Source organism: Phaethon aethereus, assembly GCF_964289735.1.
Source record: "Phaethon aethereus genome assembly, chromosome: 8".
Taxonomy (NCBI): Eukaryota; Metazoa; Chordata; class Aves; order Phaethontiformes; family Phaethontidae; genus Phaethon; species Phaethon aethereus.
The window spans coordinates 29518373-29533955 of record NC_138584.1 but is presented as its reverse complement, the minus strand read 5'-3'; the positions used below and the strand labels follow the sequence as shown (position 1 = coordinate 29533955).

The following is a 15583-nucleotide window of genomic DNA, read 5'->3' as shown; positions in this document are numbered from 1 at the left end:
TGGTGCCCCTTCCCCAGCCTAGCCCAGCCGGTGCCGGGGGTCTCTGGTTTGCGAGTAGGGGTCCTGGCGGGGGCAGGAGGCCGCAGACCCTGCCATAGCGGCGGGGCAGGGGAGGGACGCGGTCTTGTCAGGTCCTGCCCTGAGGGGCTGGGGGCTCAGGTGCGGGCGGAGATCGAGCCCTGCCTGAGGGGAGAAGGGGGTGCTGAAGGGATCGGGCGCTGCCCGGCAGGACGGGGGTGGCAGAAGGATCGAGTCCAGCCCTGAGGGCGCGGGAGGAGGGGTCGAGCCCTGCCTGGGGGCGTCTGTGAAGGGATCGGGCCCTGCCCGGGGGTGAGCGCGCCGCGACCGGGCGTAGCCCCAAGGGGTACAGGGGGAAGGGTCCTCGCTCCGGCCGGCGCCCGGTCCGCCCCGGCCAGCAGCCGTGGGGCGGGGAGGCGAGCGCTGCGCTCCCGCGTCCCGCCGGAGCCGCCGGCCCGGCCCCCACCTACCTGCCCCGGGAGGGGCCGCCCCGACGCGCCGTCAGCCGGGCCGCGGCTCGGCGCTCCCGCCGCCCATCCCGCAGCGCCCGCGGGCGGCGGGCGGAGCCGCGCCGGGGGCGGGGACCGGGCCGGGGCGGCGCGGGGCATGCCGGGAGCCGGGCGCCGAGGGGCGGGTGTGTTGGGGTGCGCCGTGATCTGCTGCGGTGTCTGCCGTCCTTGTGGGGGCGCGAGTTCTCCGCTCCCAAGCCGCCTGCCACCCCTCCGCGCCGGGAGCCCGCGAAGGAGGGGTGGGGTGGGGTGGGCTCCGCGCCTGTGAGGCGCCTAGGCTGAGGTGGCGGGTGCCTCAGGGCCCCGCCAAGCGCCGCGCAGCCCCCGCGGGCGGAGCGGCGGGCGGGGACGGCTTCGCGGGCAGCGCGGGGCCGCCGCCGTTGCCGAGTAGCGGCAAGCCCCGGCCTTCCTCTCCCCGCCGCTCCGCCGCGCGGGGATGAGGGCCGCCGACTGGTGCCTGCGCTCGGCGGGGGCAGCCGTCGTCCTGGCCACCTCCAGCGACGAGCAGCACCCCGCCGAGAGCATGGCGGACGGGTGAGGAGGCTGCGGGGCCGTGAGGCGTGCGCGGGCCCCGGCGGAGAGCGGCTCCTCCGGGGCGGCCGAGGCCGCAGCCTGTCGCCACCAGGCTCTGTCCTTTGCTTGCCCGCTCGTGTTGCCACATAATTTAACTATTATTATTATTAATTATTAATAATAATCATCATCTTTCTGGGACCCCAACCATTTGTGGGTCCTTCTGTGGTACTGCTCGGCCACAGAGCCTGAGCGTTAAAGTATTGATACCTTTAGAGAGCTTCCCCATTGTGGTATAGGGGTTTGCTTAAAATACCCCAAGTAAAGATGGCCTTGCAGCTTTTTCTTTTCTTTTTTGGTGATGGGATTTCTTTCGAGGTGGTTATAGATAGATGGAAAGCTTCAGGTGGGGGTTTTGTCGTGTTCTCTCCACAGAAGTTCAGAAACGTTTTGGACGACGACGGGCATGTTCCCACAGGAATTCATCATTGGTTTTCCTAAATGTGTAAAAATCAGCAAAGTCGCAATCCAGTGTTACTTGGGTAAGACTTCATGTATTGCAGTGGGTAATATGTACTATGTTAAGATGTGTGTCTGTGCCTAAAAGTAAATTCTCACGGTAGCGGTATATTCTGTAAGTAGCCACTTTTAACAGACTCATAAAGATTTAACTTCACAAAGCAATCGTCCTTCACATCCAAAGTTTTTCATAAATCAGAAAAATAAGCAAAATCTACCTCACCTGCCCTTTCTTTGTTCTTAAAATGCCTTGTATTGACCTTATAATTAACTGCTCTATTGCACAGTGATGGCTGTTCTAATATAATGGACAGGACTACAATACTTAGTCCTTGTAGTGATTTATTTTGAATATTGAGTTTTATAGGACAGAACTCTCAGTCATACTCTTTTAAATAATGTGAAGGAAAACATGAGTTCTAAAACTGAAAGGACTGTTACAAGGTCAGAGCATGGAGGCAGGAGCTTGACCATTAGCAAGGGCTATGCAAAGACATGAAAACTTGTCATTGTTTGTCCAACCTGGAACATGAGGATGATGGTTGTATTGCAGTCCTGCCCCATAAGTTAGAAGAATGGATTAGTTAATGCTTTTAAAGTGCTTTGTAGATGAAAAGTGATGGAATAAATACGATTATCAATAAAGAATCAGAATTTGTGTTGATACTTTAAATGTATATATATTTTAGTGCGGACCTTAAGGATTGAAAGAAGCGTATCTAAAGACCCAGTAGATTTTGAAGAGTGCATTGAAAAAGGTAAGATTCAGAATCTGAAGCAGTGGGGATTTTGTGGGAATAATATTGATCCTTTTCAGTGAGAGTCATTTTAACCCCATGTCTATTTGTTGAGTAGTGAATTGTGGCTTGATTATTTTATTAGACATTAATGTAATAGTTACATTTAAATGAAGTTTATGAACACTGCTGGTCTCTGTAGCAGTTTGGAGATGTAAAATGCTGTATAAGGGCTAAAAAGCACTACTTGTGCACTAGCTTTTATGTCCCAAAAATTAAAAACGGACTTACATAGTATAATAGAGTGCCATTTCCTGCATTGTTTGGTGGGTTTTGGGGTTTCTTTTAATGCCTCTTGGGAGACATTTTATAAAACAGTGTAATGAGTGCGATATATATACAGTGGGATACTGCAAAAAGTATTTGTTCTCTTATATCACCTTGTAAAAACAAAACCAAACCAAAACAAAAACCCAACAGTTTCTTTATGCAGTGTAAGTTCATGGTCCTTAAACTCTCTTGAACCCTGAAGCCCAGTGAAAACTTTTCACAGCATTGCACGTTATTCTTCATTATTTGCTTTAAAATATGTTTTCTAGATTTACAACACACGGAAGGACAGCTTCAAATGGAAGAATTTCCAGTGAGTACTTACAGTGTACATCGCTAGTAGTTCATGAAGTGGGATGTCCAGACTAACTGGGGAGAAACCATGAAAAACCAAAACATGTCTTTACTTACAGTTATTGCAGAGTTGATGTTAGATAAAGGAATTTGTAGATCATGGTATGAAATTGCACTTCCTGACTGCTCTTTTGTAGATTATGGTATGAAATTGCACCTGCCCACTGCTCCTGACTATGTGAAAGAGCTCTTTCCACAAGTGTGTCAATCTTTCCTCCGTCAGTTGTTGGCCTTTAAGGCTGCAGTATTTGGGAGGGATGGGACTTTTTTGAATTGCTGTCATCTAAAGAAACTCTGAAGCTGGCCAGATGCATTAAAAGAGCTTGATTTATGTGTAATTCAGAAACAGACACAGAAACATCTAGATCCTTCTGCCTAACAAACTTTGCAAATTTTGTTTGATAGTTATTTTACTACAGAGAATGCAATAATGTTTTTTTCCTTTTACAGCTTCCTGATTTCCAAGCCACTTACTTGCGTTTCATCATCAAATCTGCCTTTGATCACTTTGTATCAGTGCACCGGGTGATGGCAGAGGGCACAGCAGAAAACACTTAAGTCCAGATTAAATTTGTACTTCAGGTTTTTTTTATAAAGAAGTTATATTTTGATATCTGTAGCACAGAGAATATTTATTATTAAAACCTTGCATTAAAATGTTTTTTGAAGGTATGGATGTAGTATGTATTCCCCACTGATTTAATATATGTAATGCAGTACTTTTCTTAATTGTTGTAACAACTTTATAGTTTTATAACCTAGACTGTTACCCTAGAAAACTTGAACATAACTGAGTCCTTTTAAATTAGTATGTTTCTATCAGACTTTCTTAATATATGAATTAAAACCCACTTTCCTGTAAAATGTTTCCCTTGCCCTCTGAGTTAAATAGAAAAAATCCTGTGAAATACTTAAATGGGAGGCATTACTTCCTACTGTCAAACAAGTCCTTCAAAATGTATATAAAAGTCTACTAATGCTTTGAAATAACCAGGGGTGGGTGGGTGGGGAGGGAAATAATCTGAAGCCATATGAAGTGCTCTGATAGATTTTTAATAATTGCAGATCAATCCCTTGTTTCTACAAATATTTTCTACAATCAGGTCACAGCCGTCTGTGCTTTATGCTGTGACTGTCATAACAAATACTAGTAGAAACAAATGTTGATAGAGATTGTCTTACTCGGAAGCCTTCTGAAGTCAGTGAAAGTGAACATTTAGGAAAATCGTATGTATACAAGAGAAAGAGAATCTTCATAATGTGAAATCAGTTGTTTTGCATGCCAGTCGACTTTTGCAAATGTCACCACTCCTGAAGTTTATCCTGCACAATATTCATTACAAATGTAAATGTTGGTATCCAGTCCTGACAGCTCAATGGACTCGACTACTACTCATTACTGCATGTGGTGTAAGTGTAGTAAGATATTACAGTGCAGTAGCTGGGGTTGTAGTGATGAGACTTGAAAACCTCTAGCCAAACACATAATGAACCACATTACAGATGCTCTTTAGATGCACATATGTTATTCTTGCTGTCTCTATTGTTATTTTTAAATTCTTTTTTTTTTCTTCTTACAGTTACGTCTAAGAAAGCTTATTCATTGAGCTTTTTAAATCCAGATAGTCTTTACTCTGAAGTCCTCTTCTTTTCTTTTTCTATTTCAGTTTTTCTAGGATGGCACGTATTTCCTGGGGGTGGTAATTCCAAGGCCCCACTCCTCCCTGCAAAGGCAATAAAATTACACAGTGATACTCAAGTAGGCAAAGCAGAAGTTCTTTAGAGCATGGCATTTGCACCCAAATGGTGGACAGGTGTGCTTGGGCTTCCTTTGCATGACAGCCATCGCGTGGGAGATGGTGTATATATGGGTTACACCCTGCTGTGTAACTGGGACAGGGCCGATGTCTAGATCCCGGAGCTGGAAAGTGTTCCTGGATTTCATAGCTTAGATGGACCTAGGTTTCCTAACGAGCCAAAAGATAAATATTTGAGCAAGACTGAGGTGTACATCAAATATGTACATTGTAAAGGCCCAGACTGGTTTTGCTGCAAGTCTTTCCGCAGTTACAGTGAATTGTGAAATTTTTAGCTCTCAAACAGAATGAAATACTGACTGTGAAATATAAAGCATTCTCAATTTATTTTGAAATTTAAAAATCTCAATATATTGTGCTCATTATTATTGTTGGGGTTTTTTACCTTGTAGATGACCTTCCCTCCTTGAAGTAGATACAGTCGTTCTGGCAATGCAGCATATTTTGAACTGCTCAGATTTTCCATAGTGTCTAAAACCACTGGACATAAAGGATTATTTTTCTGAAGAAATTGTGCTGCAATTTTTCGATCTTCAAGGCTTCTGTGATTTTTAATAACAATGTTGTTTTTAAAAGCCCATCCATCTAAAACAAAGGAGAAAGGGATTTAGCACAGAGCCTTTTGAATAGGTGTTAAGGGTGGAGATGTACTGTGTGTCATATCCCAAAACTGTGTTAAAAGAATACTGCAATTTACTCCTAACACCAAAACTTGCCATGAAACAAAAGCCCCCTGTCAGAGTATGAGAGCACTAGAGCTTTTCAAATAAATGGTCCCAAAAGCGCACTCTCTCTCTTTTTTTTTTTTTTTTCCTCTTTAATTCAGCAAACTGTATTTTCCCCTTGCCCTGGAAATATCTGATGTATTTTAGCTGCAATTTTCCCCACAGAAAACAACCCTAGAAAGATAGCAGGTGGGGGACGTATATCTTATTTGGGTAAGGTTTGTCAAAATTACTGGCACAGAGGAGGGGATTTTAAAATGGTAAGTAGTGTTATCAGCTGACACCCATTTATGTAGCGCAGTCACAATGATAGTACTGCTTGTTCTGCTTGATTCTACTCATTAAGCCTATAAATCAAAACTTCAGATCTGCAAGAAGTGAAACATTTGAGCCAGGGCACACCTTCCTTTTTCAGAAATATGCAAACACACATTTGCATACAACTCTTCCTAGTAAAGTAGAAACTAGTAAAAGGTGTTGATGACTAAGTTGTTACCTGTTTCTACTGAAAGTGATGTATTGTTAGAAAACTTGAAAACTGTAAATGTTACATTTTAGAAAACCACCTTAACCTTGGGATAAAATCAGTGCCAATGTGTTACTTAGAGTCCAGTGTAGGTAAAAGAGTGTGTAGAGTTTGTTTGCTACATTTTTCAAATGAGAGTCTGCATCCTGTTCTTGAGACATGTTTAAATGATTTTTTTAAACATGTAACACTTGCTGGCATTGTATCCTTAAACCTTTGTCTTCTTAAATGTTTTTGGGTTGTTTTTTTTCAATATCAAAAGGAGCTGGACTAACACTAAGAGGAAGTTTCGTAGAGATACAAATACGTGCTTCACTTTCAGAGAGATGAGTGTCTTCAGCAGGAATACCTTGGTGTAAAGCCTGATGTGTGAGTAAAATCTTTGGAGAACTAGGGACACAAACCTTGCTGCCTAGATTTGGTGTTGCCATTTTTGATTTGAGGAACATTTCTTTCCCATTTGTAGTTCCCTCCTTTGCTAACATACTTTTCTTCCTGAAGGGAATGATATGTGTGTGAAGTTTTGGTAGGCATTACTGTGATATTTGTACTGTACCTACTGCATGAGCTTCTTCGATGTAGATGATAAGAAAATCTGCTATAGAGCTGAAATCTTTGATGAGCTTGTTGAACTCATCAAATTTTATCATAAACGAAGGTCAGGTGCAGCTTCCAAAATTCAGGACTAAAGGTCGGCTATCTGGAAAAAAATGGAACAGTTTGTGGTTAAATCAGTGGTGGGAGGAAGGACAGAATTAAATTATGCTCTGAATTGGGCCTCTGCCACAGGGTTTCCTGGGAAACAGTAGGTATGTCACTTACCCCATCACTTTCTTCTTAGGACATTAAAATCGGCAGCAGAGCATCTGCATCTATGCAAAACAGGCAGAAAGAAGCTTTCTTGTCCCTAGCCTGGCTGTGACCTGTGCCAGAGCTTAACCGAGGGAGACCCTTTCCTTTGTTAGGTCCAGTAAAAGCAGGAGGCACTGTGCAGTCACACGTCTTCTCTCGTGTCCTCATCACAACAGCCAATTCTCAAATTCCCAACATTTTGGGATAGGACCCTTGTCTAAAATGGGTATACAGCATGTAGCACATTGCAGCCTCCCAAGATCCTTAGTACAAAGGAACTTAAAAAATACTAAACACGATCATCTGCAAGGTTTTTCGAAGGACAGTGCTTCAGGGATGGACATAGAAGCACAGGGTCCTACTACCTTTTAATAAAGCTTTTGGACATGTCTTGATTTTTTTCAGAGGTGTCAGTTCTAGCTGAGCCGAGTGGAAGCTGCAGACTTTTCAGTCGTGCATCGCATGCTTTCATGCGTTCAATGCATTTCTGCAATTTCCTGTCCAAACAGAACTCTGTTTATATATTATTATTTATTAAACTAATATTACACAAGCCACTGGCAAAAGTGTCTATGCAGTTGCTTACAAATTAACACAGTATGTGCCCACAGGTATTAGCATCTGCTTGCAAGCCTCAATTTCAGAGAACTTGCAGGATTTTTAAGTGCCTCTTTTAGTCTATGGTTATGCTAAGTTATCTAAAATTTGTTCAAAATCTTCCTTCTGGCTGGGCTTAACTTCAAAAACTGCTGTTAACATAGATCCACATCCTAAAGAACCTAATAAAGGGGGTGCCTTACTGTAGATGTTGTGTATTTTTCCAAATTTGCATCCTATTTTCTGCATAAATATATCTATATCTATATATAATTAGAAAAGCAGAGTTCGAGAAGGAGGTAATCCCTGCCATGGGGATCGAGACTGCAGCTTAATGTTTAATTCCACGTTCTACGGTGATCTCGGTGGGAGACAGAGGACAAAGTACAAAGCAGCTACTCTTTCTTCTGCTTTATTTCTAGCCACTTTGAATCTGGGAAAAAACCCCACCGTGTGCTTCCTAGGCTTTAGGCTGGCTAAAGGGAGCTGGTGAGGGACTTGCTGTACATATAGGGAATGACAGCCAACGCTCATGAATCACTGCACACACAGTTCTGATTCTGGGTCTTCCCTCCCTAAAACAAACTACCTTGGCTTTCAGTGAAAAGGTATTTCCAGGCTGAACCAGCTTTTCCAAGAGGTTCATAAGCTGACTGGTGTGAAGGGATATTGCAGCCAGGGTGATAAACATGGCTTATTTTTGCAAATCAAGAGGCAGACAGCTGGAGGGAATGTGCTGCATCTCTTCCATCGAGTGAATGCTGATAGTCTGGTCTGCCATGTCGTGCACTCTCATGCCAGCTGCCTGTCCCTATTCCCACAGCAGCCTCTTCTCCTCATTTATCGTCTTAGCAAACCAAACCCATCTACGTGGCAGATTTACCGACCTCGCATGAAATCCAAGAGGTGATGAACTTCCCCGTTGAAAGTCACCACCGGTGTGTTGGGAGCGGGATGTCCCTCGTAAGCTTCATCCTCCAGCCTCTTCCACTTCACTTTCAGCACGAAGAGCAAATACTTGAAGCTGAAAAACGTCGGACCCCAGTTTTCATAGCTGAACTTTGGATTCTCATTCATTCTGCTCTTTTCACCCTGTTTTAGGATGTATCTTCTCATGGCATTGGGGAACAGTATCATCAGCGTTTTGCCAATGACAACACATGTAGTAATGTGCAGAAGAATCAGGATTTTTTGTAGGAAGACCCTGACACTGAACATCGTGGTGAAGGAGGTCTGATCGCTTCCGATGGGAATGCAGCGTGACAGCAGGGGCAAAGGTAGAGGGCGAGGGGGAGGAAAAATGTTCACGTGTTTAGATGAATTTCTGCCTTGCTTTGCACGCTGTCACCTCTCCGTGGACTTCAGTGTCTGCGTGAGCAAGGAGCCTGTCAGCCACACTATCTTCATCTGCACCAAAGGCGTTAATTACAGCGACAGATAGATTTTCAGTGCTAACTGCACGATTATAAGACTTATTCACAAATATGTCCTTTATTTTGCTAATGAGAGGAGCCAAATCAGGATGTTTTTCCCAGGACCACAGACCACAAATAAGAATTATGTTAGCAGTACCTGAGGGCCTGATCCTGCCAGCAGTTATGAGTTTGGATCCTGCACGTGCAGGGCTCGGAGCTCTAAAAATTTAATATGGGACCATGGATGATGCTGATGCTTGAGGTCTTGGATTGATGCAGCCATTTGCATTTTGCATGTGCTGTGCAACCAGTGTCCTGTTCCTACAGCACTGTTCCTTCGGTGCTCTGCTGCGCACCAGTATCTGTCACTTTGGGGCTGGAAGGATACCCCCAAAATATATATATACCCTGATATATAAAAACATAAATGATCAAAATAGATAATACATATTTATAATAGAATATATAGGCATATGACTATAATCTATATGGGTTTGTATATAGCATGCACGAATACATGCATGCAACGGTGCCCCATTGCTGTAACGGCTGCCCAGCCGGCCTCGGGACGCCCGGGCCGCGCAGCCCCGGGGCTGCGCCGGGCGCCGCGGGCTCTTTAACCGGGCAGGCGGAGACGGAAGAGGAATCACCGCGTGGCTCTGATTGGCCGGCGCAAGGAGCGTGGCCGGCAGGTTGCTTTGGAGGCAGAGAGGCGGGGGAGGAGAGGAGAGCAGGGAGCTGCTGATTGGCTGTCGCCTCGCAGCGCCTACTGTCCCTTTAAGGGAGCGGAGCAGCCGCTGCCAGGAGCGGTTGGGCTGCGGGGCTCGGAGGTGTGGGGGCTTTCCCAGGCCTGCACGGGGGCCACGGCCAGCCCTGGGCGGGGTGACAGGGGTGTGCCGTGGGGGACGTGGGATGGCGCGGGCGGGCCGGGGCAGCGGCAGGCGGGACTGGATCGGACGGAAGGGGACGGGGCGGCGCGGGGGCTGTGGGATCAGCGCTGCCGCCTGTCTTTCAGGAGGGTCGAGGCCTCGGGGACCGGTTCCTCAACAAGCGGATGAATGGCGACTGTGGATGACCTCAAATTTCAAGGTAAACGCGAGCTCTGGGGCCCAGCTGATGGAGTGGTCAAGCTCCGAGAGGCTCGGGAGCGTTTCTGAGCTTTGCTTTGGGCTCCTCTGAATAAAAGCTTCCTCGCCGTTCTGCCAGTAGTGTCAGGAGTACCTCCAGTTTTCTGAGCTAAGATTGTGCCATATGAGAGCTAGAAAGTGTTACCTGTGTTGACTGAACTCCTTTGTGACGGGAAGTTAAAGCTGAAAGTGGGCAGAGCAGTCTGTAATTTGGAACAGGCTGCAGTGTCAGACTTGCCTAAGCATATTTATTGATAAATAAATTCAGGTCTGAAGAAACTAATTTGTGGAGGGGATTAAAATGACCCATTTCTACAGCCTCTTCAGAGAGGCAGCTTCCCCCTGCCCTGCAGGGCACCAAGTTCTCAGGTTGGGGCTCATCGCAGGATGGAAAGGCAGGCTTCAGTGGTACTAGTTTCTCACACGAGGCAGAGTAGCAGGAAAGAGGCCTCACACTTTGTTAACTAAGTAAATGTTCAGCTTGATGAGTGTCAGTTTGGGCTTTAAAAAACAGATCATATTTGACATGCCTAAACTAGTGATGTATCCTTTCCCGGGCTGTGTAGGGGTCTTAATGTCGTTTTTTTGAGCAGCAAAACCAAAAATTTTGGTAGCTTGATCTTTTGCATCTCTTGTAATGTACTTATTTGCAGAATTTGACGATGCAGCTAATTTGCTTGCAGCAAATCCTGATGCTACCACAATAAGCATCGATGAGCCAGTTGAAATCCCAAAGAATCAGCATGGCCGTCTGCAAGAGCCAGGGAGAGAAGAGGATGATGAGTTACTGGGGACCGATGACTCCGATAAAACAGAGGTAATGCTCTTAGACCTACAGTGCCTTCATCGGCACATATACAAATGGTGCTGACAACGCTGAGATATTTCTGGAGGATACCAGGGCTTCACGCTGGGTGACTTAAAACTCTGCTTCCTCTCTGTCGCAGGTTACTTTCTCAATAGCAGAGTTGGCAGAAGCAAATGTGCGTTGGCTCTTCAGCTGTTGTGGTTTGCAGCCTAAGAAACTGAACTGAAAGGGTGATGATTTAAACTAAGCAAATATGCCAGGAGATGCGCGGAACAGCAGCTGAAAACCCAGCACCGTGTTTGTTTCTGTCAGTTCTGCTGTGGGGTTGGTGACTCTGGCAGGAGAGCAGGAAACTTTGAAACGGCCAGGGCTTGCCTGAAGGCTTAGCTAACGCAGCCATCAACGATGGCGAGGGAACTTGTGATGCCAATGAAGGCATGTGTTACAAATGATGTGGTGGAAGGTAGTACCTGGCTGCTCTTTAGAATTCTAGGCCACAATTCTGCTTGCAGGGAGATAAGAATAGCTGCTGCTAACAAATACTAGAGGGGGAAAGGGAAACCATTAAAAAATTAAATAGTAAGCGCTACCCTGTTAAGTTTGTTTTCTATCCAGGTACAGAAATCATTCAATTATTGTGTAAATGACCAAGTAATACATAAATTGCATGCTTGTAATGTTTTTCATGCTGCCTTTCCCCTCCATACAGCTGCTTGCAGGACAGAAGAAAAGCGCCCCTTTCTGGACATTTGAGTACTACCAGACGTTCTTCGATGTGGACACTTACCAGGTTAATACTCCACTCCAGAGGAGAACTATTGTCTGACCTATGCTTTATACAGATATTGAGGCTTTTTCCATTTTGCACCTTCAGTCAGACAAATCTGTTTGTTTTTGTAGGTCCTGGACAGAATCAAAGGTTCGGTTTTCCCAGTACCAGGGAAGAACTTTGTAAGGCTGTATATCCGCAGCAATCCTGATCTTTATGGTAGGTGTGAGGTGTGAGAAGTTCTTTCTGTGCTAAACATTTTGAGTTTGTATTCACTTTTACTTGCTAACCTTAAGCAAGAGGGCAGAGGAGTTGTTATTGAACTTGTTTGTTTCCTTTTAAGGTCCCTTTTGGATATGTGCCACACTCGTCTTTACCATTGCTGTTAGTGGCAATCTCTCTAATTTCTTCATCCATCTGGGCAAGCCAACATACCACTATGTGCCCGAGTTCAGAAAAGGTTTGTAAGTAGCTGATACAGTCCTGAGTGGGGTGGTGGGTTTTTGGTTTGGGCTTTTTTTAATGCGCTAGTGAAGTAATGTAAAAACTGGTCACAGCTTTGATTTAGTAGAGTCTTTTGATTGATTGATGGCTTTAAATTTTTAGAGATGTGAAACAAGTCCTTGAAGTGGGCTGTAACCGGTAGAACCCCTACTGCTCCAGAGCATAAAGTAGTTACAGGGTTGTAGTAGGGCAGGCAGGAGTAATTGGAGCAGTTATTTTTCTAGCCTTAGTGAATGCTCCCTTGTACAGAGTGAAAACCCAGCAGTGGCTACAGTGGTGCTTTTGTAGGTGCCTTTCTGGATCCATGGCCTCCTAGGAGCCTGCAGGCCTCAGACAGAAAATGACTGAATTGGAGTATTACTCACATCAGCTACCGGGGGCTGGAAGTTGTTATCTTCTGGCAAACTCAAAAATAAGCAAAAGATGCTCAACTGATACGTGCCCCAGAGAACTCAGAGTGAGGAGCCAATTGTCTGCACTTATCCTTATAGTTTGAAGGAGACTGCCATCCCTGCAGCGGAACATGGCTTCAGTTTGTTTCCAAAATCCACAATGTACTTGGAAGAATGCTGACATTTGGGAATCCAGTCACTTGAATAATTTCAGATTTGATGCTTGTGTTTGTGCTCTCTTTCAATTTTTTTAGCACGTCTGCATTCTATTCTCATTTTTCAGTAGCTGTTAGTAGCTGAATTTTTATTTTTAACTAAGTCTGTCTTTCTTCTGGGGCTCTTCCTTTCACACAGAAACCAATAGCATTTTGTACACAGGTGTAGTAAAAAAATTGAAATATCAAAAGAATACTTCTGGAGTCTTTACTTTTAAAGTAACTTGAAGTGTTGGCAAAGTAGTGGGCATAAACTGGATGTAAATGTAAAGTTCTCAGTTTATTGATAAGTCGTACTTGATATTTTGAAAGTAACTTCAAAGGTAGTTTTCTAGTTTTCAGGCTGAATGCTTCTACATGTTTGATTCTGGCTAGTATTCTAAGTAAAATGTGAAATCTTTGTCATATTTCCAGTGTCCATAGCAGCAACAACAATTTATGCGTACGCTTGGCTTGTTCCCCTTGCGCTGTGGGGATTCCTGATGTGGAGGAACACTAAAGTTATGAACATTGTGTCCTACTCATTCCTGGAGATAGTGTGTGTTTATGGCTACTCCCTCTTCATTTACATTCCCACAGCGGTAGGTATGGCCTAGATTGCATCCCTATTATATGCCCTGCAAAAAAGTCCTGATTTAGAAAATTTGCTATTTCTTATAATATTGTTCATATTAGCCAAAATCTTGGGGACTGGGCAAATCATTTGCTACTTTTGCTTGGCTAGAATAAAGCTTTTTGTTTCAGCTTCTCTAATTTAAAGACGTTTTGTGGATCCTGGAAAAGCCCAGGACAGGTCATTTCCCCAGAGGCAGAAAATCCAAGCAAGGGTGCTGCTGACGAGCCTTGTGGGCAGCCTGAGGCAACTTCAGGAATTGGGATGTGTGTGTCCCCAGGGTACAGACATTGGTGTGCAGAGTGACAGTGCTGATGGGCAAGCTCAGAGGACAAGCTCCCCTAGCAGGGACCATCCTCGGCCACTCTGGCAAGGGGCAGGCCTTGGAGGGAGTGCCATAACTCAGGGGACATGCTCTTGTCGTGTCTGCAATTGCCGTTACTTTTTCCTCAAATAACGGAGATGTATCCAATAAGGCATGAGTTAATTTGTGCACGAATTGGCTGGAAGTGATGAAGTGTCACAGAACAATGCATTACATAAATGATTCCCTGTTTCACGGAGTCTCTCATTTTCCTCCCTTTTATAGATTTTATGGATCATTCCGCAAAAAGTGGTGCGCTGGGTCCTGGTGATGTTCTCCCTGTGCCTTTCGGGGTCTGTTTTGGTGATGACCTTTTGGCCTGCTGTCCGAGATGACAACCGGAGGATTGCGCTGGCGACCGTGGGGACCATTGTTCTGCTTCATGCCCTGCTGGCTGTCGGCTGTTTGGTATGACACTGCCTTTCCTTTTCTCTAACCTGTCATTTCCTGGGACTGGTGACACGTTACGGTGCAGGGGAAATGGGGTTGGCTGGTTGCTGGAAAATCTTTTTTTAATAAAGAAAGAAATAGTACTTCTGGAAAAACCTCCAAAGTAGAAGTTCCAATTATTTCAACCATAGCAAAAATTGATGCCAATCTGACTTTGACAGTGCCTGTTACAAACTCAGTGATGAATATGTCTTTAGCACAAAATCACTCACAGGATAGTCTTGAATTTATCTGTAATTCATCGTGGTATCAGCAAAGCATTAATCTTTATTGTATTCGGTCGCAGCTTATTCCAATGAGTACTCTGCTTAGTCTTTAAAATTATTAAATGTTCAATATGTAGTGTGTGCTTATGAGTTTTATGTATGAAAACATAAACCTGCTCAAACTTAGTAAAATATCAGCATTATGAAAATAGAAGACCCTAATGCTACTGAAATACATAGTGATGAGAACTTAAGTTATTTTTTTGTCTGTTTGTTGCAGTAGGTAGAATGATACTATCCAGGCTTCATTCTGTTCCCCTGCCCCAGCTTCCAGAGTAGATAGGTCTGGTTCCCCACAGCTCAGCGTGCAAGGAGGCAAAGGCAAAACACAACTCTTGTGTCAGCAGGAGACTTGCAGCTGACTTCAGTGGGGCTCCTGTCACCAGAGACTGCCTGGAGCTTCATCAGTTAAAACAGCAAACAGTCAAATATCTGCAATCCAATCCTTTCTGGTAATGGGTCTTTTCAAAGGCCTTAGCTGCTGTTATATTTAAAAGTACAGTTTAGAGCACCATTTTAGCTGACTGTCTCTAATCTGATAAAAACAGAAAAAATCCAAATTTGCCATTTCAATGCTGTGTTTGTACCTTGTGAAGAGTGGGTGTGGAAAGAAGGAGCTGGGATGAGGCAGAACTGTTTATTTCTCTCTAAACAGACTTTTTTTCCTCTGTAATAATGTAGGCATACTTTTTTGATGCCCCTGAACTGGATTTTCCTGCACCTATTATCCCTGCTCACAATGGAACAACAGTAATAACAAAGAGTCAGTAAATAAGGTAAGAATCCAATCTAAACTTCCTTCTCTAATCATCACAGACATTTGGAAACTTTTCCCCATTACTGTGTTTGAGTGGAAAAGGGTTTAACAGACCCATTTTGCCAAATGGCACCTATATATAAATACCATTTATTAACTTTTCTTCCAGTTTTAAGTATAGCCATAAAAACATAAAAGACTCTGAGAAACAAAGACGTGTTATCTTTTCTTTTCTTAGAGGTTTACTCTTGGCAAAGAAACACACATTTAAATAATCTACTCAGTCCCATAGGCCATTTCCAAATTTGATTTTTTTCCCCCTCAATACCTTACAAAAGCCCAAAAGTGTTTGTTAGAATTTGTACTGCACAAGTAAAACTTAAGCAATAAACTACTATACTCCTAT

General features: G+C 44.3%; 3 protein-coding genes across 3 annotated transcripts; 2 read left to right on the top strand and 1 right to left on the bottom strand.

Moving 5' to 3' along the window:
* Positions 1–963: 963 nt before the first annotated feature.
* On the top strand, positions 964–3538 carry IFT25 (intraflagellar transport 25; the record flags this gene model as incomplete). The annotated part of the gene is made up of 5 exons (XM_082002962.1): positions 964–1061; positions 1476–1582; positions 2249–2317; positions 2896–2939; positions 3431–3538. The coding sequence occupies 5 exons, from the start codon at positions 964–966 to the stop codon at positions 3536–3538; spliced, it is 426 nt and encodes a 141-aa protein (XP_081859088.1).
* A 999-nt stretch (positions 3539–4537) lies between these two features.
* Positions 4538–8715, bottom strand: DIO1 (iodothyronine deiodinase 1; the record flags this gene model as incomplete). Its single annotated transcript, XM_082002888.1, has 4 exons — positions 4538–4704; positions 5183–5382; positions 6605–6744; positions 8381–8715. 4 exons carry the CDS (start codon positions 8713–8715, stop codon positions 4639–4641), a joined length of 741 nt encoding a protein of 246 aa, XP_081859014.1. The 3' UTR covers positions 4538–4638.
* A 1255-nt stretch (positions 8716–9970) lies between these two features.
* YIPF1 (Yip1 domain family member 1) lies at positions 9971–15191 on the top strand (the record flags this gene model as incomplete). Its single annotated transcript, XM_082002818.1, has 8 exons — positions 9971–10001; positions 10693–10856; positions 11557–11637; positions 11748–11835; positions 11960–12076; positions 13142–13308; positions 13930–14112; positions 15102–15191. The coding sequence occupies 8 exons, from the start codon at positions 9971–9973 to the stop codon at positions 15189–15191; spliced, it is 921 nt and encodes a 306-aa protein (XP_081858944.1).
* Between the last annotated feature and the right edge of the window lie 392 nt (positions 15192–15583).